Genomic DNA, 22,071 nt, shown 5'->3' with positions numbered 1-22,071 from the left:
CTTAAGTAAAAATAACATTGTTTTTCCACGGGTCTGCTTTGTACTGGGTCCAACATATTGAGCCTGTGAAGACCTGTAGACAACTGTTACAGACAAACAGCTACATCACCGAACCCTAGCTGGTATTTGGTCAGATTAAAATCAGGACAAAGCTAAAACGTGATTGATCAGAGTTTTGAAAAGCACCGTGAGCTGCTACAGGTCCTCTCCTCCGTCAGTTTGAGTCCAGCTCAACATCAGCAGGCAGGAAAAAAGACTGCTGTTCAACAAATGAACAACTAACAGAAATACAAAGAAACAGCTTCTACTCAGCAAGTCCAGTGCAGATACCCAACATCCAGTCTGATTTGTCCTCAAAGTTTAAACTATTTTACAAAACAAAGATCCAGATATATCAAATAGAAACCATCATATTAATTCCAAAAAAACATAATTTATATTTTTGAATGATTCATCATTGTGAACCTAATACAATAAAATGTGTAACCTTCATTTGGATTGACTCATTTATAAACAAGCAGTTTCCTTTTTGGAGTGTGGACCACATGGCCAAAAGTATATTGACTGATCCCTTACATAGGCTGCAAATGTCTATTGCATGCAAGTAATTTAAATCAGATTGTTATATTTGAATAATTTAATTGTAAAGTTGTGATGCAGTTCACATAAAAAATATCAGAACAAAACCCCAGAAATTCAGAACCACTGCTTTAGTTTTCTTTTGGTCTATTTCTTGGTTTGGGCCCTTAAGTTCAGATGAAGGGAAATCTACAGCACACCAATATATTCTAAGCAAGACGAGTGTTCTTCCAACTTTTTGTCAATTTTGTTTTTCCAATTCCCTGTTTCGCCTGAATACTTCTGTTTCTTGGTTTAATGCCAGTTGGCAGACCAGCTTACAGCTACATTACTGCCACCTACTGGACTGGAGTGGGGATCAAAAGATTGGCATTCAGAATAGAAAACTCATGCACAAGACAGAATTTATAGGAAAATAATTGTCCCAGTTTGGTGTGGAAGAACTTGACTGGTCTATAAGCCCTGAAAACATACAGTACATTTGGGATGCAGCTATGGATTGATACATTTGGCCATGTAGTGTAGGAACATCACACAAAGCAAATACATTGTTTTTGAAAAAGGAGGTAAAATTGCTCTGAAGCAATTTGTTTGCAAAAACATATTTGTCTTGTTTGTTGAATCATTACTCCTGATTCTTGGAAGGTTCATGTGATTATCTTGAGGTTTTATGAAGAAAAAAATGAACCCACTGACCAGTTCAGAATTAAAGCTACAGCTACAATTTCAGCTCATTTCAAAGACTATGAAGATTATCTGCACAGTTTGTTTGGTGTTAAAGCAGGAAACTTTCACGATGACGTGTTGTTGTGTTTGCACCAACTGACTGAAGTGATTTGCATATCAAGCAAAACGATTGAAAACATTCATGTGTGCGCTGTACAGCATCCTCAGCCACAACCAGCTTGACTGACTACTTTTGTTTTGATGAAAGTTACACTTTCCCAAATTTTCTTTTTCTACACTATTGGTAATTCATAAATGTAAAAATACAACTTGATAGCTACAACTGGGCTCAGATCGTTTCCTGAGAAATGATGGAAACACAAACACAACACTAATGGATGTGTTTTTGAAATCAAATGTAACAGAAACCTTCACACAGCTGAAAAACAGACAGTGACTGTTAGAGAAAAATAAATCACATGTCAGAATTACTTTTCCCTTCGAGTACTGACCATGTGCATGGGTTCTACTTTGTGAATCAACCCTTGACCTATAGGGATAATTTGACCCTGGGAATGACTGGCAGGTGTCTGGCATCCTTCAAACATGTTACAGATAATTCCAAATTCAGGAATTGGTTTTGGTTGAAAAATTATTGAAACTATTTAAAAGTGCAAATAAGATGAAGTTTCTAACCCAGTTGTATGGCAGAAGAGCTGCAGTCAAGACCACTGACTCACAAGTTGAGTCAGAGACAAGTCAGAGTCGAGTACGAGTCGAAACACACTCAAGGCAGAGACACATCTGAGATGATAAAAAAACAGATCACAATCAAGACGAGACTACAGCACCAAAAAAGACAAATCTAGAAATGAATGAACAGGCAATTTAAGTCAAGCTCAAGACAAGTCCAAGTCAAAAAGGTTCAGAGTCAAGTCCAAATAGGGGTCAAGTCCAAGTCAAGATTGCAGTTACAATTGAGAGTAACTGGTAGTCAAGATTAAGACATGTCAAAGACAAAACAATCACAGGTACAAGGTGAATCGGAGATAACAGAAAATAACTTTTTAGATGGAGATGTTACTTCAGTTCTACAACAATGCAGAGAATTTGTCCTGGACAAGTCAAAGCTACGTCCAAACAAGTTGAAGTCAGAGTCAAAACCCCTTACATCTACCAGACACCCTCCTCAACACAAAAGACTGTTACTGGTCAGACGGAGACGAATCAGAGTCAAAACACCAGTGACACCAAGAAAAGTCAGAGTCCACAAAACTCAACACAAGTCCTGATACAAAAAGTGACAAGATCAAGACAAGTCAGAGTTAAAGCGGCCACAAGATTGAGGTGTCAGACACCCAGCAACCACTCAGCTGTCACAACAAGACACCAACAGTGTCGCCCACAACTAATCCAAACTCTAAGGGTGAAACTTTTCTCTCCACAGGGTCTATAATTTTGTGATTGATTTCTAAAAGCAGCTGCTACTTCCAAGGGGGATACATATAAAGCAGATCAGGGCGATTTAAGGAAACTCATTTTGGACATTATTAAACCCAGGAAGTTACATTGTCATACGTCATACAAAATCCTGTTGAGTCTCCTGGTGAAGGATGCGATGACGATGCCTGCAGCAGTAACATAGGCGATGGCTGGAAACAGAGAGAAGACTCCAGTGTCTGATGGGGGAAAATTGGGGTACAGGTCTATATTGCACAGGGGTTGGTGAGCTCCTCGAACACTGCCTGTTCTTCGATCCCTCGTGCAAACAGCTTGATCAACTGGCAGTGCACTCTGGGGGAAAAAAGAAAGGAATACGTATCTTAAAATGAAATCCAAACTGGGCTGCAATATTTGAAAACAGCTAAGTCATAAAATCACGCAGCATTGTGGTACCTAACGTCGATGGCCGTGTGGGTCAGGATCTCGCCATCGCAGTTCCAGCTGCTGTAGGCGGGGGCACAGCTGCAAGCCGGGTGGTCTCGGCAGATCTGGCTGAAGATCTGGCGTTTGCCATGCTCTTGCAGGTCCAGCTCCAGGTCAGAGTCGCTCTGGCAGTGACGAGGCGTGAAGCGGAAACGCCGCACTCGGTGGACCTCGACAAAGGTCAAGTCAAACTGTGTGAAACGAGGGAAGGAGGAGACCATGAGGGAGATCTGGAGGAAACAGGTGCAACTATGCCAGGTGCCGTGATCTCACTCAGATTGGTGTTAGTGAGAAAACTAAGAGTCAGTCTTCCGTGGACTGTGATATTTTACTGTAGTGATTAGTTGATTGAACTTTTTTTATCACTTATCAAGCAACAAAAAAAGTTATTCACTCTTGTAACTGTGGGAATTTTCTGCTTTTCTATGTTATATTAGATAAACAATCTCGAATTTGGTCTTTTGGTCTGATGAAACAAGAAATCAAAAGTCACCACCTTGAAAGGCTGGTAAATGAAAAGACTAAAGAGCATTTTTCAATTCATTCTGACAATTTGAGGACAAACCATCGGTTAGTTGAGAAAGTAATTCACAAATTAACATAATCACTTGTAGCAGCCCAAACAGATTTATTATCTTGCTCTCAGCTGTACCTGGTCATCTTTGCTGGTGTGTCGCAGAAGGTGTCTGAGAAAATCAAAGTGGGAACATTTTCGGACCAGAATGAGGTCGGTGGTGCCGTCAGCTAGGTGAGCGGCAGGTGAGAGGCCCTTGGGGCTGCGAGGACAAGCACAGCTCATACTGGCAGCATTTATAGCCAGAAACTTCCCTCGGATCATCTTCCACTCACCGTCACTCTCTGGAACAACAACCCCCCACAAAAAAAGACATCTTTGACCTTTCTCACTGTTGTTGTTGTCATAATGTTGATATTCACAACACAGTTGTAAAATACAATGACCATATCATGAAACATTCAGCATCATGTAAAGTACCAGAACCCATAGTTGTTTCTTGTGCAAATGACCATGCTGTGGTATACCCCTGGGCTCTAGTCACAGACCACTTTGATTTTCCAAATATATTATAAATATCTTCTGAAATGCATAAATATATGAATGAAAACCAGACAACATTTGAATTATTGATGGCTCATAACACCATACTATCCAAATAGATCACTTCGCTCCCAAAACACAGGCTCTCTTGTGGTTCCAAGAGTCTGTAAGAGCAGACTGGGAGGTAGAGCCCTCAGCTACCAGGCTCCTCTCCTGTGGAACCAGCTCCCAGTCTGGGTTCGGGAGGCAGACACCATAACCCTAACCCTAACCCTAACCCTCTACATTTAAGGTTAAACTTAAAACGTCCTTTTTGATAAAGCCTATAGTTAGGGCTGGATGAGGTGAGTCCTGAACCATCCCTTAGTTATGCTGCTATAGGCCTAGACTGCTGGGGGAACTCCCATCATGCACTGAGCACTTCTCCCCGTCTCTCTGTACCCACATTCATTTATTTATTTTACTACATGTCACTAACTATTTGTCTTTTTCCACCCATAGTCTCTCTCTTTCTTTCTCTCTCTCTCTTTACAGGTATCTCTGCCTTATTGTCTTACTAACATATATTTAGCTGTTAGACTCACCACTATCTGATGCTTCATCCATCTCGTGCCTCTCAGATGTTTCTGAAAGTTGCTGCCCGTTGTGCTGACAAACCTCACAGCTGGATATTCACAGACACACAGACGTAATTAAAAGAAGAAAAGAAAAACAACAATAATCAGATCAGGTAACAGGAACCTTAAATGACTTGACTTAATGCAAGTGTCATACACCTGACTCTAATCCTCAAACTGCTTAAGTGAACCATTGCTATGCAGAGCAGTTAGCTGTGCGTGAACTTGGCATCAGCTTGACTGAAGTGAACCAGAAAGGATTGGTGTCTAGATCCAACTGTTAGATTACCTGAACAGGACTAAACTGAAACATTTGATAACTTTCTCTCACAATTTTAACTGCTAAACTGAACTGTCAGCTTATCTTAACCAAACTATTTCAGTTGCTTAACTGACCTGAAGCTTAATGTTTTAGCAGCTAACCTGACACTTAAGCAAACTAGGACCAAACTGAGTTTGTTTCTAAACTAAACGGTTACGTAAATTGACCAAACCTTGGCTGCTAAACTCGGTGATTGTCTTAACATAAACTAAACAATTGAACTGATCTGTTCACCTCTGCTAGCTAACTTGAACCAGACATAAATGAGTCCAGCCGGAGTTCAAATTAAACATCAGAGAATGTTGATTATTTCGATTTTCAAACACGGTGTAACACCTGTATAGCGTCTCTCTCTAACCCTTACCCTGATAGACACCTGGCCGCGTCTCGTGGCGTTCCCATGATGCCTCTGGCAGGCAGGTAGGACACTGTTCCTTCGTAATAATGATGAGTCAGGAACATTTTCAGACCTGCAGGTGTCAACATCATACCAGTCCATTACAAAAATACATATGATTGAGGATGTATCAGTATCAATATTATTCTTTGTAACTACGCTGTCTGTTCATACAAAAAGAAACAATCTCACTCTCTCTTACATACAGACACAATGCATTTATTGCTGTCCTGTCCTGTAGCAATTCTGTTTTTGTCATTTGTGAGGTTCAGGATGAAATCAGGTGCTCAGTGCCTAAACATGACAACATAACTTTGAAGTGAAGTTCTGATATTGATTCTGGAGAACAGCCCCACATGCACTATAAAGTTTATTTTCAAAATGAATTTCAAATGGCCATGTGTACAGTAAATGCTGCTCCAACACTGTTTGGAGCTTTTAAGGACTGAGAGAAAGAACTGAACAATCAGGACTAAGAAGAAATACCTGCCCTGTATGTTTTTCAGCAAAAGAAAATCATGTTTTTAATTAGAGATAACAATGTGTAATTAGAAGAATCATAATTGCATGGCTAATAAGTATTAGCTACACAACTGAAGATATGTCCCTAACATCCGCTGGTGGTCACTAACATCCAACTAACATCCCCTGGTGGTAGGCAATAATTAGTGCGGCAGAACGTACATTACGTATTCTCCATCTTGTCCTATGTTCAAAAAGGGAAAGTGTTTAGTTTAAAAAGGCATAGAGGTAATGATGTCTGATCTACTGAGCGGGCCCTATGGCTTTCATAGTACTGCCATACAAACCAGTAGCCAGTCAGATTTACCTTCAGCCTCAGCGTTACACTGTTAAGTGTTGGGCACGTGAAGAGGTTGAGGGGAAATCTGTTTGTACAGAGCTTGTTGTGTGTCTACCTGATAAGTCATATCTGGCCGGCCCCATCCATCTCTTCCTCTCACTGTCAGTTAGCAAGTCACCATAGAAACCGTATCCCAGCAGGGAGACGGAGTATCGCAGGAATGTGTTGTTGTGGTGAACTGAGCATACGTCCATGGGCTGAGAGTCTCCTGTACACACAACACGTAAGCAAACACACAATCAACAAATCAACCTGGAATTATATATATTTTTTTAAACTAGTCCTGCAAGCAGCTACACCGGAGCCCCCTCAGAACCGCACCAGCACTGACCCAGAACAATGTGGGCTCTAAGGCCTTCAGATAGTGCAGCAAGTGTAATGTTCAGAGCATGTTCTCTGAAATAACACTAGATGGCAGCGTCGGACAATTTTCAGAACATTTTAAACATTTTATAAATGACTGTATTGAAGGGCAAACTGATATGCTCCAAAAAACAAAAAAAAACTTCTGAAAACAGAAGAAGAAAACATTTATAGCATCTTGATATAGAATCTGAACCAACTCTGTCATGTTTAAAATAGGATGTAATTTGGATAACCTGTGGGTGAGATAATTAGGTATTGACATATTATAAATAAAGACCAATATTAAATCAATACTAAGCTTTTTGTATCTTCATAATCAATTGGTATTTTTTACTATTAATTAGTATTTTAACAGTTTTACCAAAGCAGTGTCACTTCTCACATTGGAGAACCAGAAGGATCATTGACTGTTTTACTTGATAGACTACTTGAGTATTTGTTCCACTTTAAATACAAGTTGTGCAAATTAGTAAAAGCTATTTGCGAGGAACATGTCGATACATAGCATTTGAATGTGCAATCGTAGCAAAATATTTATCAAAAGCGTTCACATATTGTTTATCTGTGTGTTTATTACAGGGGGTAGCAATTCTAGAGTTACAGATATATCAACAACAACAAAAAAATCGGCGAATTGATAATTTATCTTCTATCAAGATAAAATGATGAATTAGAGCAAAACGTTCTTGTTCTTATTTTTACCTTATTTTTTTTTACGCTAAGTTTCATCACTGCAGGACAATCCTCTGAGCTTGAACCTCCACATTAGTTTTGTGTGCACCCTGTTAAATAACCTGTGTGGTGCAGAATTGATTCATGCTACAGTTGAAGTTGTCACTGACCCACTATGATGTGCAGAGCAGAGGTCACGGGGTCGTTGGTGCCCACAGTGGCGAAGCAGATACAGTCCGTTGAACCTGGAACAAACACAGAGGAAACAATGAAGATGATGATAACAGAATACAGAGCAAACAACACTGCACTGTTATGGAGCCCCGGCCAGACCTGGACAATGATCAACTCTTCTTCATGTATTGATAACTGAGTTCGACAGATTAGATCCGTCGTTGTTTTTTTAAGCTGTTTTAAGCTTAATCGCTGTTTTTCCAACATAAGCCCAAACCTGCAAACGTGCAGTTTATTGGCACTTTGCTCGATCAGGAGTTTTACCAACATAACAGATATAATGAGAGAATGTGTGAATAATTATGATCTTTGATGAGAACAGCAGGTTATTGAGGAATCATTATGATCTGTGGATAACTCAAAGTCTATGACGCAGTATTTGGGTCACTTACAGTGATACAAATCGGAGTCGTATATCTACAAGGGTAAAGTTTTAAAATTACTAGAATAAAGTCATTATATTAGACTAAATGTGGAGCATCTTGTTGAATTACACTATACTATACGTTTCACAAATAGTAAAATACTTAATCTTTCTCACATGAGCACCAAATTAAAAATAATGCAAGAAACTGTCTATTCCAAAGAAAGAACCACACAGACTTGGAGGAAATTGCCTCTTTTGTAAAGAATGACGTTGGTCATCAAAATATTGGACCCAGAAGAACTCTTTTCTTAAAATGTCTCGTAAAATTACGACTTTGTTCTTCTAATATTTTCACCTTTTTATAATCTTGTTTAATTACAACTTTCTTCCCGTAATATTAAAACAATAATCTTGAAATCTCAGAATTTACTTTTCTTTATATGTTCTTAATTTCTAATAATTTAATCACACAATTAAAAAACTGTAAAATAATAATTCAAATTCTGAGATACTGTGAGCAAAAAGTCAGATGATTTTGTCATTAGTCTGTCTGTTGAAATACATGTATACATTGATGCTTTTTAAGAGTTTCATTTTCACAGATGTCTCATGATGATCTCTGAAGTCTCTTGCACATCTATAAAAAGAGACTTGTACACATTAACCTATTGATCCGATGGATACCTCATATGACCTTTGATCAGTACGAAAACTCTCCTCATTCTGCCTTCAAGTGCAAGAGGGTCTCATCCAGGGTTATAAAACTGAGCTTTTAATGTGCATTTTACGCAACAACACAACTGCAGCACCAAGCCACACTCACTCACTCACACACTCACACACTCACAGAGACAGAGACACAGAGACAGAGACATGAGGCCACAATCACAGCCTGCATTTATATCCCGGTAACAGAGAATCAAGCTCTCTGATTGGCTATTTAAATCATATCAGTGTTCAAACATGGTAAAGGCCAACTGGAGACTGTCTATTCATCTGTAAGTACACAGAGCATGTATTATTAATGGCGCCATCTTTATTTATATTTGATGTGGAGACAGGCTGAGTAAAGTGATGTGGGGCTGTGACACATTTATGTCTGTAAACCACAGAGATTTTTTAAAAACGTTAACTATTTATATTTTCACTCATTTACATCAGCGTACGTACATCAGCCTTTCACAGTAAAAAGCAGAAAAAGAGTTTAAATAAATACGTGAATGAGCAGTTTTTGAAGTTTTGACATTTTTATACTGTCTTTGTGTGTATAAACAGTGACACACTATTATTACATCTGTTTAACTTGACTTGATTTGTGCAACTTTACATGTTGACAAAATGAGGAGTCGGAGACCCTGTTCAGACCTGGTATTAACATCCATCCTGAGTGATTCGATCTCTAGTGGTCAGCGCTAAGTTGAGGTCTGAATGCACCCTCATAGCGGAGCTACACAAAACTCGTCCAACATAACAGCAGAGAAAGTCATAAAAAAAAGACCAAAACTAACTTACAGAGGGCTAAACTGCAGGTGACCATCGCAACACAGATGATGCAACAGGTTACGTCATTTCACTCAGAGACCATAGGAGCATCCTCCGTGCACCAAACACCTCTACAACTCCCTCAAGGACCTTTCAACTCTTCATCCTCTTATTGCTCTTATACTACGACTAAAGGTGGCGTCTGAACAGAAGGATGGGGATTTTTATTCCAATCAAACGTATCATTTGTTTCTGACCTGCAGGAATGATTCCGATGCGAAGTGAGCAGGGAAGCAGCGCCTCATCCGCACAGTTTGGATCTACGCCACCGTCGATCTGCGTCCTCAAGATCAGCCCGTGGGTGATCTCGCTGAACATGCCGTCCCCTCCAACGCACACCACACTGAGCCAGGGTCAGAGTAAAATGTTAGGAGATTAAAAAAGTGAAACAAAAATTATCATCAGTGTAAAATGCAATTCCATTAAAGGGTGAAAAATCATTTCTGTGAGTAATCAGACTTTAAAGTGTATAGATTTGGCAGTGAAACAGCAGCCAGAGGGATGTGTTCTCTGTGGGGCTTTTATTATGCATCTCACAAGAGAGCTCAACAGCCTGGTTCAAATCTTATTCATTTTCTGAATTGAGATTTTGATTATCAGCCACAATATTTTCATCCAAGGTAGATTTACCACAAACTACAAGACTGACACATTTTTATATGCTGCTGTAGAAGCCACACGTTCATATATATCAACTGCACTTTAAGAAAATGTTCTGTATGTCAAGGAGAAGTACTACACTACCCTGTGGGGCTCACTGTTGCCATGGAAATGTTTAACATAACCATTCAAATCATGTCAGCTAAAGTCGGATGGTTCAGCATTACATCACATTTACCACAGAGTAATCATTATTTCTATTTCTAACTGCAGTGCTGCAGTTTTTTTTATGGGATGCATAGTTCCTTCACTCTCAAAGTAATTATGTTCACAGTCTCGTACCTTTACCTTTTTTCCATTTACCGATGTTTTTTGCTCCGAATCAAATGTTTTATGTTCTTGATTCATCTCGTAGCTGTTTTAAAACTCTTTAAGTCTTTAAATGTCATTGGAGAATTAATGGGAAATTTACTTATACAACCACAGCCATTCTAAAAGTGGGCGGGCACTGTTACGCTCTATTGCTTCGTGTTCTGTGATAAAATGGCAGGGTTCACAATGTTTTTAAGAAACATTTTCATGGAGGGGGCTGGTGTGTCAGACAGGGATTACACTGCTTCACTAACATGTTCCTCAATATGGAAGTCTCCTCTAAAACCTTTGTTACTCTTTAACTCTATAAATGTAATAATTTACACTTCCTGGTTGTCCGGTTACATTTCAACAGTGACATTATTGGACTTTGTACGATTTATATTCGCAAATATTGTAAATGGCCCTGTCTTCACAAACCTGACATAGTTTGGGGAGAAATCAAATAACTCGATGGGGAGTTCAGAGCATTTAAAAACATTAGCATTGACTTTACTATTTCTTCTTCTATAATATACATGTATTGTATTTTTTAATTTAGGCAAAGCACTTTGCAAACTGTTTTGAAAAGGTCTATACAAATAGAAGGTATAATTATATTCTCTCTGCTTTAACTAAAGAACAATTACTTAACAGGTTTAAGGTTTTCCAGGATACATGGGAATCCTAATTTATATTTTGAACTGTGTTTTGTGTAGGAACTAAGCTGCAGGACACTCACCCATCATACTTCTTCAGCTCCGCCTCTGTCCTCAGGTGATCCCTCGCATGATTGGCGTACTCTGTCACTATAGCAACCAACAAACAGATACAACATGTTAAGATGTAGAATCCCTGACCCAGGAAGTCGTAGAGGAAATGCAGGACTTACCGATGACATCCGTGGAGACGCCGGCCTCAGCAAACAGCGGGACGACCTTCTGCTCATAGATGCGTTTGCCCTGTCGCTTCCCCCCATAAGGGTTGATGTAGACCAGCAGGTGTTTGGGTCTGGTGGCTGTAAACAACAACTACGTTACTGACAGTTTCTAGGAACAATCATGTGTGTGTTACTGCACATTCACACATACGGATACAAAGAGATTGGGCGGAAAACCTCAATTTACTCTCAATGAACTTTTCTTTTCTTTACAGATTTCTGAATCCGTATGTGTGATCGAACTTTTAGTCGGTGTGTGTTAGTCAGTGTGCGTTACTGTTGATGTAGTGTCGTACTGATAGAGGCGAGCTGCTCTCTGATGCTGCTGACCCAGCGTTGACACAGTGCCCCATCTGAACACGTGAAGGTGACCTCAGCGCACCGCCAGCGGTGCTGCTGACACCTCTCCACATATAACACTGGAAGCCAAAAAGCACACACACAAAAAAGTCAAAACCAAACATCACAACGTTACAATAATATGGATATTTTGCAGAATTGATGCTGCCTCTTTCAGTCCGTACTCAGAAAGTACTAAGAGCCACAGAGTGAACAAACAGCAGCTTTGTTTGGTCTATTTACAGACGTTTTTTTCCAGACTGAGTGTCTAGGTTTGTTTCAAGAAGCTTTTTCAGCTGAGTTCAATGTGTTTCCATGTCTGTCTATTGTGCTTCATGACGGGTCCACATGTTCTTTGTGTTGCGGACACATGTAAACACGGTATGTTTAACGTGATGCATTTACAAGTGTTTTTCCAGATATTTCCACTGTGTTAAAGGATTTCTAAGTGTGTTTCCAGGTACGATATGATGCTTCCACATATTTACAGGTGTGTTTCCGGATTTGCTGAATGTGTCACCATGTTTACTTATTGTGATTTTCAGGAGAGTTACCAAGTGCGATTCCAGATATGTTTAATGTTTCTACATGGGTTTCCAGATGTGTTTACTGTAATTCCAGATGTGTTCTCAGTGTTTTAATGTGTTTAATATGTCTCTAATTGAGTTTAATGCGTGTCCAGATGAGTTCAATGTGTTTCCAGGTGTGCATATGTTTCCTGATGTGTTAGTATGTTTCCAGATGTGTTTACCTGTGAAGGTCTGCCTGCAGTCCTTTCCGTCTCTCTCTTTGATCTTCCTCCAGCTGCCATCGTCTCTTCGTCTGCTGCTGTTTTCCTCCTCTTCCTCTCTGACAGAGATGATCTCTGACACTGACACACTGTGATGTACAGCTGAACAACACACACACACACACACACACACACACACACACACACACACACACACACACACACACACACACACACACACACACACACACACACACACACACACACACACACACACACACACACACACACACACACACTTTGTTAACATTATAATCCTGCAGCTGCCTCTTGTGCATCAGATTTCAGAGCTTCTTGGCAGGGAATGAATACTTCTTGGCAGGGAATGAATACATCAGACAGCAGATTAACTTTCGGGTTTGAAGTCATTGAGACCAAAACAAAATCACATGGTCACTGTGATGCAGAAGGTTCAAAGCCATGAAAGACATGAACTGAAATAATTGATCTATAACCAAATGAGAAGTGGACTGAGTGATTGTTTTGAAGATTACAGCTTAACGTAGGGAAATCAGAAGATCACTACCACAGCTGCTCCTGTTAGTTACTTAACTGCGTCACTTCCTTACATTAGTGGTGAGATTTGTGTTGCCAACTACAGATTCCTTGAAATTGATGATGATAATTACATATGATTACAATGCAAATATAAAAGCCTTGCTGTGTTTCAAAAGAAGCTCTATTATTCTCCTCACAATCACTCAACTCAAACATGTTGCTGTGAATCCTCAGGCCACATTGACATTACAAATGTAAATCATACTCCAGGTGTTGATGACACCTTCAGTTCCATGTCGGCCATCTGACTCCTGTATCTGTATCATATGTTCACAGATGCATTGGTGTCTTACATAAGACGTGGGAGGGAACCCGATCAACTTTCTGGAGTGAAATCCTGCTCCTGTTTCCACAGAGACGACCAGAGGGAAACTAAAACACGTGAGACGGAACAAGGAAATGTGACCTGCGCTGCGATGACATTTGCATTCAATCAGCATTTACTCTCGGTTCAAATGACCCTGCAGTGGACACAGGTTTTTAAATCGGCTCCAGCACCGATCGGCAGTGACATCCAGGTGAACGCGCTAATTTGGCAGCGAGGTGAGAGTGCGCCTCAGTTTTCGGTGTGTTATAATGTCGAACATGACACACCAGGGGAATAAAAACAGAACGACAAACTCCTTCTCTGGCAATGGGACATGAATCAAACACCCTTTTAGAGGATTTACCTGCGTTTAAAAAAAACGTGCGTATACCTGCTCATTTTGGTGTAAAAAGCACTGAGCAGCGTTGAAATTGGCCAGCCTTACGAATGTCTGGGAATTTCTCAAATAAACTCAAGATGTTTGTGATGTTATATTACAATAAAGCATGTGTGTCTAGTTGTACAGTCGACCATCGTGTCTGTGCTCGACTACAGAGATATCCTTCATTCACATGTTGTTCCTTCTGCTTTAAAACAACTTGACAGCATTGATACTTGCGCTTGTGTACTATGATTAATATGCATGATCACATGATCCTCTGCACTACTGAACACTGACTATATATAAAGACGGACAACATGCCTCCACTTCCTCCCACTGCACATACATGAGGCTAAAAGTGGAGCCACAATATCGAGGTACCACCGACACACAGCTAGTCCTGAGTCAGTCTAAGCTGTCAATCATGTATTCTCAGCCCATTTTTCAATAGAATCAAATAAATTAAAACCAGACTTTTTGGAAAAAAACACTTGACCATATATCAGTCAGCCACCAGGGGGCGATCAATCAGTTTGGGCTTCAGTTTTGTGAAGCTGTATAGTCGATGAAAACACAAAGTTATGTATGCGGATGATGAACAGCTGGACTGTGATGAGCTGCAACACTGAGTCGGACAGAAGAAGCTTCAAGCTGCTGACAACCATCACTGCACTGAGTTTCCTGCAGCAACAGTCTGGTTCATGTCAACACAAGGGTGGCTGTGGCTCAGGAGATAGAGTGGGACAAGCGGGTCATCCACTAACCAGAAGGTCGGCAGTTTGAACCCCAAGACTATCACTATAATCATCAAGACTAGGAAAGCGCTACATAAATACAATTTAAAACTTTACGACTTCAAAGATGATCGACTGTATCAGTAAATATATTGCTTATTGACAAACTCATTAGGTAAGCCTACAACAAGACTGTCGGGATAAAAAAGGGGAGAGAGAGAAGTAAACTACAACTCCCAGGTGCATATCACAGTAAGAATCATGGAAACATCCGATCCAATAGCTTCACAAAAGCTATGAAAACACAGAGCAGTATAGGGTCAATGTCTGATTCTGGATCAGTTTAGGATGAATTCAGCTGCAGGTCACAGTGAAATCATAACAGCCAGGGTCTCATTTGAAATTAAAACCTTGTTGCTCTGCTGTTTTGAATATTCATATAGCAAGTGTATCCTGCCACAGCTCAACTGTGTGACTGAGGACTGAGACACAGCAGCAGACAGATGGATGCTTTCATAAAAATAAAAAAGATGGAGGGACGACCAATACTCAGGACAGGTGCAAAACCAGACTATTTCACCATTTCAAAATTTAACATGAGGCACTTTCTGTAATTCACCTAAAAGGTTAAAACAGGTGATGATATTGTTTTGTGGCCCAGCCCTATTTTCGACCATATCAATAATTATTGAAATATTTTAAAAAATTGCATTGATCTAATCTAAGTCAGATTTATTTGACCTTTTGTTGTTTATCAAGTGTCATTTTCTGCAAACAAAGAGTTTAAAACCACAACCTTCACTAAGGAGTAAATATGAGTCTTAAAACTTAAATACCAGGAGAAAAAATAATGTCACTTTTATTATAATAATTATCGATATCGACTGATAGGAATATATATATATATATATATATATATATATCTTGATATGATTTTGGGCCATCTCGTCCAGCCCTAACCTGTTCTCTTCAACCTGCTGTCCTACTCACTTCCCTGTTCGTACTCAATTTTAAAGTGTTGTGTCTGGCAATCAGCAGAAGTTGAACCCCAGTTTCCTGAGTGAAAGTCCTGTTTTCTTCTCATTTACCCTCCACATCTTGTTCACTTATAGTACTTTGTCGATATATATATATATATATATATATATATACACTTTTCTCAGATGTCTTAATAAGAATCTGAAAAACTGAAATAAGAACTGCAGCCTTCTCCTGAGTCAATCAACAAATATTTACAAGTCAAAAACTTCAGAACTACAGCTCCTATAATTTGGGGGCTTCAGGGATGTAAACAGGACTTTCTGTTTCTTTTGTTTATTTAATTCTGTTAAAAAAAACTGTGACAACTAAAAAATGAATGACTCCCAGGCAAATTCTGCAGTCAAAAGTCTTTTTGCTATGATTTCCAATCAGATCTATTAATGTTTATTCATATACAATAATATCCTCAGAAAGTGGAAGTCACACTGAATGTAAAAAACGTGTGTTTCATGTCTCTGTGTTAAGATTTTACTGCATCATAATGAGAATTTCTGAATGAAATTCACCTTGTGCTCTCCCTGTCATTTGACTGTTGTCATTTGTGGAAAAGAATGTTTGTTCAGAGATTGTCACGAGAATCTATGTAATAACATGGTGTGAATTCTAAACCAACCCACCACAGAGGTGCCCCACAAAACAACCAAAAGTAACATCCACAAGGTGACAGAATTAGTTGAAATCATTAGTGGTGTGCTGGTCTCAGATTAGAGTGGATGGATTAACCATTAATATAAAAAGTATTTGATCTTCCTTACAACTGTCTCCCTATACCACACGGTTTTCACTAGTATTTCTGCTACAGTCCACAGCAGGAACAATATTCAGCACATTTCTACATGAAATGTGAGACTCTGTGATACATGCTGAAGGGGAAGTGAATGTGATTCTTCTCTACACTTCTCTATAAAATGAATCAGGGTTGGTTTGTGTGCCTGCAGGCTCACTCTGACCTCCACAGATCGAGTGTCACACTGGATGTAAGGACTTGTGTCATGTCATGTCTCACTTATTGTCCCAGGTCAGACCGCATCATGCCCCTCTGTCCTGTCCACTAATGTGTATTATCTTTATGTCCAACATGTCCCTCTGTCTCCTCTCTGCCCTTTGTTTACCACGCAGGATGTAGCGGTGCGTTCACGACAGAGGGGATAGAGACACACACACACGCAGCGGACAGACATGTTATCTTTATCCGGGTCTTACAGGGTCTGAACGGGTGGTACACCGGGCTGGAGATCCGTCTCTTCCAGGTGAGCAGGGACCGGCTCAGACTCACATCGTACGCGGCGTTTCTGACGCGGAGCTCGGACAGCAGCAGCAGCCTGCGCGGCCTCTCCATCTGCGTCTGTCCGTCCTGCCTCGTCCTTCAGCCGGCTGGGGAGGCAGCAGCAGCCCGGGGGAGGGTTACCTCTGGCCGGACATGTCCTGTGCTGTGTGTCCGGACTGAAAGGCTCCAAATGGGGGATAAGCAGGAGCCTCTTCCTCGCAGCGGTGACCTCTGAGGAGAGAGTCCGTGTAGCGGAGCTCAGCTCGGGACGTTTTTGTCTGACAGATAGCGGTTTCTTACCGGATGTAGGAGGGGCCACGTGGCGCGTTCAGGCGCTGCCAGAAAACTCGGATTACTTTTACCGGAGTTGTAACTATTCTCATCTCATCCACGATGCTGCATCGGTTCTAACTGACTGGGTGGAATATTCTGTTATGTAAAGGGACATTTCCCCCATTATCTACTCAGTTTCACGGGTAAACAAACAACCAAATCCAATACAATTTAAGTTACTGGTGAGCACTTAATGAAGGAATGACTGATGGCTGCCGTATCAACCCACCATGCCCCTGCTCTCGGTGCGCACGGGGTATTTCCGTGCTGAAGCAGAGGCGAGAGTCAGACGTTTGCGACCGACTCTTGGAAAAGTTGGCTTCCAGCAGTTGTTAGTCAGTGAAGGTTCATGTGTTTCGGGGGCGTAGCTTGAACGAGAGGGTCGAAGGGGGGGATTGGAATGTATCGGTTGCATTTTTTCAAAGCTTAGCCTGCTCTTTTCCAGGATTATCAACCCTGGGTTTAAGCTTTTGCACACTGCAAATCTAACTCAGCCAAATGGCAGTGGCATCAACGGCCCTGGTAACAACCCCAATGAGGGTGAATGTGTGGATGTGACTTGGGATCTGAGTATTTCTTTCACCACTGTTAACGAGAAAAGTGGCTTCTCAGCTAACGTGCGTTATTCTTTTACAATAAACTATATCACCAGTTTCAGGTAAGATATCTGTACTTGATACTGATATGTTTTTTTTTCACAGTGTTTCTGAAAGGAAATATGTTTTAGCCATATAAAATGTGCATTTTGACCACACAGCTGGAATATTTTCGTTGACAGGTTCAGTTGATTTATATAAACTGTCAGAATAATCATCAGTATGAAATGTTTGCATCTTTCCCTCTTTGTACTCATTTCACAATCACACATGACAACATAACGTACTGCAAAAATGATTCACCCCACTCTTCAAGCACTAGTAGGCATCAGAAATATGTTGCATCTGACCTGACTAACCTCGTGATCAGGGGAAGGACCTGATCACATTAAGTGCAAAAACATGCAGCAGTTTTTAAAAAGGTCCCTTTTTAAATAATTACCAATGGTCGACTATACTGTATTCATAATAATGTGAAATACCAGCAGGGTTTAATCGAAGCACTCTGACTAAAGTGGAAGCACAATTCATAAATGTTACTTTCACCATTTGATGATTGAGAGTTCAGTTTTGATATGAGTGTTGTTGCTCCACCACTTTTGTTATGGTCTGTTTGGTAAAAAAAAAAAAATATATATATATATATATATAGTTGCACTTATATGGCACTTACATGTAGCACTTGTCGTTTGGCTTTTTTGAAGCAAATTGTACTTACTTGATTGTTGTTGTTCTGGGTTTGTACCCTCACAGTTGAATGCAATTACTGTAAGTCGCTTTGGATAAAAGTGTCAGCTAAATGAAATGTTCTGACAGAAATATCTCAACAATTATTAGATGCATTGCCATGCAATTTTCATTATTTCTATTGATTTAAGATTCTCTCTTTCCTCTAAATCCCATCTCTACCTTCAGTGTTTTTGAACTGTGTTTGGCACTCCATTCATAATGTCAATATTAAGTTGCTTTAATTTGTCATGGTTAATTATCTATTTTGATTTGTTTTATAATACAAGTGACTTCTCCTTTCTCTGTAAAGCTCCTTCAAAATTTCAAGGGCTCAGTTTATTAATTTCTTAAAAGATGGAAACTACCGTTCTCCATCCGTCATTATCCAACACTGGAAATATATACCTGAAAAGTAAAAGCATGAATCAAAAACAACTAGCTTGTGGTACAAAGAACCAATCAGTGTTTTTTGGTTTAACTTCAGTGCATTTACTACATTTTACTTTAATGTGGAATATTACTTAAACAAAATTCTTCCTATTTATCTTTTTTAAAGAAAACCATAACATGTATGTGTCTTTTAGATGCACTGACAAACTGAAAGTTGTTCTGATCATCACTGCAGTTTTTAAAGACATTTCTGTGACAGGTTGGTTCTACATGTATATGATGTGTTGTGTTTGCTAGCGCCTCTCATTGGGAGGCTTTAACCTAAGACAGCAGGGGGCGCTGCTGCTGCACACACTGCTCTATCTCTCGCTCTGTGTGTGTGCATGTAGATTATGCTTTAAGAATTTTCTTTGAGTGTTTCAAATCATTTGAAGTTGTTCGACCTCAGCTCAAACAGCTTGACCCTTGAACACCTGAAATCATAAATTCCCAATTTACCTGGAGCTGAAAGTCACGTCTCAGTCTTCACTTGTGTCCCTTTTAATTAAATCCAACTATTTTTTGTGTCCAGGAGGCAGGGAACGGCTCAATGATGCCTGAGTATCCAGGTTCAGTATGAGGGCAGCTGAATATTTTTTTTTATTTCAAACCTGTTATTGATGATTAGTGTGGTGTTGGTGGCAGATAATTGAAACTGGATTTTGTCTGAATAAAATTAATTTAAACTCTGACTTTCAGGAGGCTCGCTCTGTGCTGCTGCATTGTTTGAAAAGCAATTTCCTGCCTTCAAGGAGAAAAAAAACCTCTTGACATTCGGCCTGTTTGTCTGTGCGGCCTTGTGCTCATTAAACTGGATCCCCATTTTGAATCTCTGATGAATGCTGAGCAGATTTCGAGGTGGTTTGATACAGTAGTGTTGTAATGTTGCGGGGCAGTGATAGGAAATCAACGACCTGGTCAAAAGATCAGAGCTCTCCGTCATTTAATATTGACCAGGTCGACAGACAGGTGTTCCTGACAGGTAACTGTCTCACCTGAACCTCAGATGGACTAGTTCCTTCAAAAAGTCAGCAAATACCTGAGGAGACCCGGCAGATGTCAAGCTGAACACCACAGAGTCCAGAAAGCTTCAGCCAGGAAGTCTTTCGCTTTGTCTTATTCATTCACAAGCCAATTTCACACTTCTAATCAGATGACTGTTTACAGCATCCAATCAGATTTTGCCACAATTTCAATCAGCCAACCACGTCGTTGCTGTCAAACTTTAAATCTGTTCTCCTCTCTGTCACTGTCAGCTGTCATTTCAGTAATTCACGGCTCACCAGATCCTCAACACTTCCTAGATCGTATCAACCACCACCAGTGTATAGACCCCATGGGTTTCTTTTACCATGCGGCCACACCCCCTTTCAAACTTGATGACATCAGAAGGGGTCTCAGCACCAAATACTCATTTATATCACATCACTTTCATCTTTTACAGTGCATGGCAATACATTTAGTACATCTTACACTGAGGTCTGATTTACACAACACACGATCAACCTGCCAGTCACCTCATGAACCAGAACCTCTCATCACTAAACTGATCTCACATGATCATCATCCACAGGTTCCAGATCATAAAGACTTTTCTAAGCTTCACTTTGTCTCTGTAGTTTAAATTGACGGTCAGCACATCGACCACTGCGGACATGAATTATTGCTGATTAATAGATTCTTCTGCCAAAGGGGGCACTGCAGTTGGAATAAGGTTTCAAAAGTAGGAGGCAAGGACTCAGGTATTTCCTGCTATTAATGATGTAATGGTAAAAAAAATAAAATACCATCACTGTGCTCTGGATGAAGACACTTATTGTAAAGACCTTGATGTTCAGGCTGACCCTGTGACCTCCAGTCTGAGGTCATCCTGAGCTCCCTGGGGAGACAGGGAGCAGAGACGGATCAAAGCAGACAGGAAGCTCCTCTCCAGCCTGTGATGGATGCTGCAACCTGCGACTCTTACGCCGTGGTGAAGGAGATGAGGCAGCTCGTCAGAGAGAGAGAGAGGGGGGGGGGGGGGGGGGGGGGGGGTTATATAGAACAGTCCCGTCCATGATACATCGTGACACAGCCTCTCCAGCTGTGTCCACTCAGGTGTTATCTAAAATGGATGGTGGAGGTGCAGAGCAGCTGTCCCTGCACTGAGGGGGGCATATGAATAGTCCATTTTGCTTAGGAAGGTTTGAGTGAGTTAAATGACCAGGAAGTATTTTTAGCAGCCACCATAAGAGATGTTTTTAATAAGGACCAGAGTGTCAATGCTTCCCATCTCCTCTCATAGGAAACGCTGGACCAACCTTTGGGCTATTAAGGAAAGAAAATGCCATCCCACAAGTCATTGCAGCAGCAACATTTAAAAGAGATGTAACAATCGTAGTTGCATCTGGGCAGAGAGACATCAATTTAAAAAATAAAAAAAAAAAAAACTAAAAACAGCAGTTTTACTCTAACATGATACAGAACTATTGCTGACTGAAGATTGTCTCCACATATATTCCTCATAGTTCAACAGGAGTATTTTTTTTTAAACAATAGAGTAACTGAAGATTAAATTTTCCCCTTGTATAAACTGGAAACACTTTTAGGACAGGAAACATTTCTTGGATAGCTGTACAGCACAGAGTTGTCACTGTAGTACACATCTATTGTTAAGCTAGTAAAAAAAGGTGCAAGTGTAGTTGCATTTCGTGCACTGGTCCCCTTTTGCAAAACTCTTACAGCTTCGACCTCAGGACATTTACCACCTGGGTCAAGAAATAGTAATTGAGTTTACTTTTCAACCGCAGCCATAAACACCAATGGCTAAATTTACTGTAGCATTCACAGGCAGAAAATCACCCAAGATAATTATTTGATGCAGTGACCCTTAAGGTTCCGTGTGTAGAATTTAGTGACATCTAGTAGTGAAGTTGCAGCTGAACACCCCTTACTAAAATTTAGATAAACACTAGTGAAGACCTCACTAGGATTATGTTATATAAAATGGTTGCCAATAAATCCCTTTCACACTGAACCTTTAACTGTGCCATTTGTATAAATACCAGCAAACTTGGCTGCAGCATCAG

General features: G+C 40.3%; 1 protein-coding gene across 1 annotated transcript; it reads right to left on the bottom strand.

The window, feature by feature from the left end:
• Positions 1–519: 519 nt before the first annotated feature.
• Positions 520–17,322, bottom strand: LOC117763413 (ceramide kinase-like). Its single transcript, XM_034588508.1, has 14 exons — positions 16,853–17,322; positions 12,589–12,729; positions 11,795–11,917; positions 11,451–11,576; positions 11,301–11,367; positions 9,805–9,950; positions 7,635–7,709; positions 6,482–6,634; positions 5,532–5,637; positions 4,813–4,892; positions 3,824–4,029; positions 3,142–3,362; positions 2,495–3,039; positions 520–2,453 (listed from the first exon to the last, which is right to left on the bottom strand). The coding sequence occupies exons 1-13, from the start codon at positions 16,986–16,988 to the stop codon at positions 2,952–2,954; spliced, it is 1,668 nt and encodes a 555-aa protein (XP_034444399.1). The 5' UTR covers positions 16,989–17,322; the 3' UTR covers positions 520–2,453; positions 2,495–2,951.
• Between the last annotated feature and the right edge of the window lie 4,749 nt (positions 17,323–22,071).

The sequence above is a fragment of the Hippoglossus hippoglossus genome, chromosome 6, assembly GCF_009819705.1.
Source record: "Hippoglossus hippoglossus isolate fHipHip1 chromosome 6, fHipHip1.pri, whole genome shotgun sequence".
Taxonomy (NCBI): domain Eukaryota; kingdom Metazoa; phylum Chordata; class Actinopteri; order Pleuronectiformes; family Pleuronectidae; genus Hippoglossus; species Hippoglossus hippoglossus.
Note: the sequence above shows the minus strand (reverse complement) of the source record. Positions and strands in the feature narration are given on the sequence as shown.

Coding starts and splice junctions, on each gene's coding strand:
- LOC117763413 (XM_034588508.1), bottom strand. CDS start 16,988: ATGGAGAGGCCGCGCAGGCTGCTGCTGCTGTCCGAGCTCCGCGTCAGA. Junction 5,638..6,481: donor GGCCAGATATGACTTATCAG/GTAGACACACAA, acceptor TGACACCTGCAG/GTCTGAAAATGTTCCTGACT. Junction 3,363..3,823: donor ACACCAGCAAAGATGACCAG/GTACAGCTGAGA, acceptor CGTTTCACACAG/TTTGACTTGACCTTTGTCGA.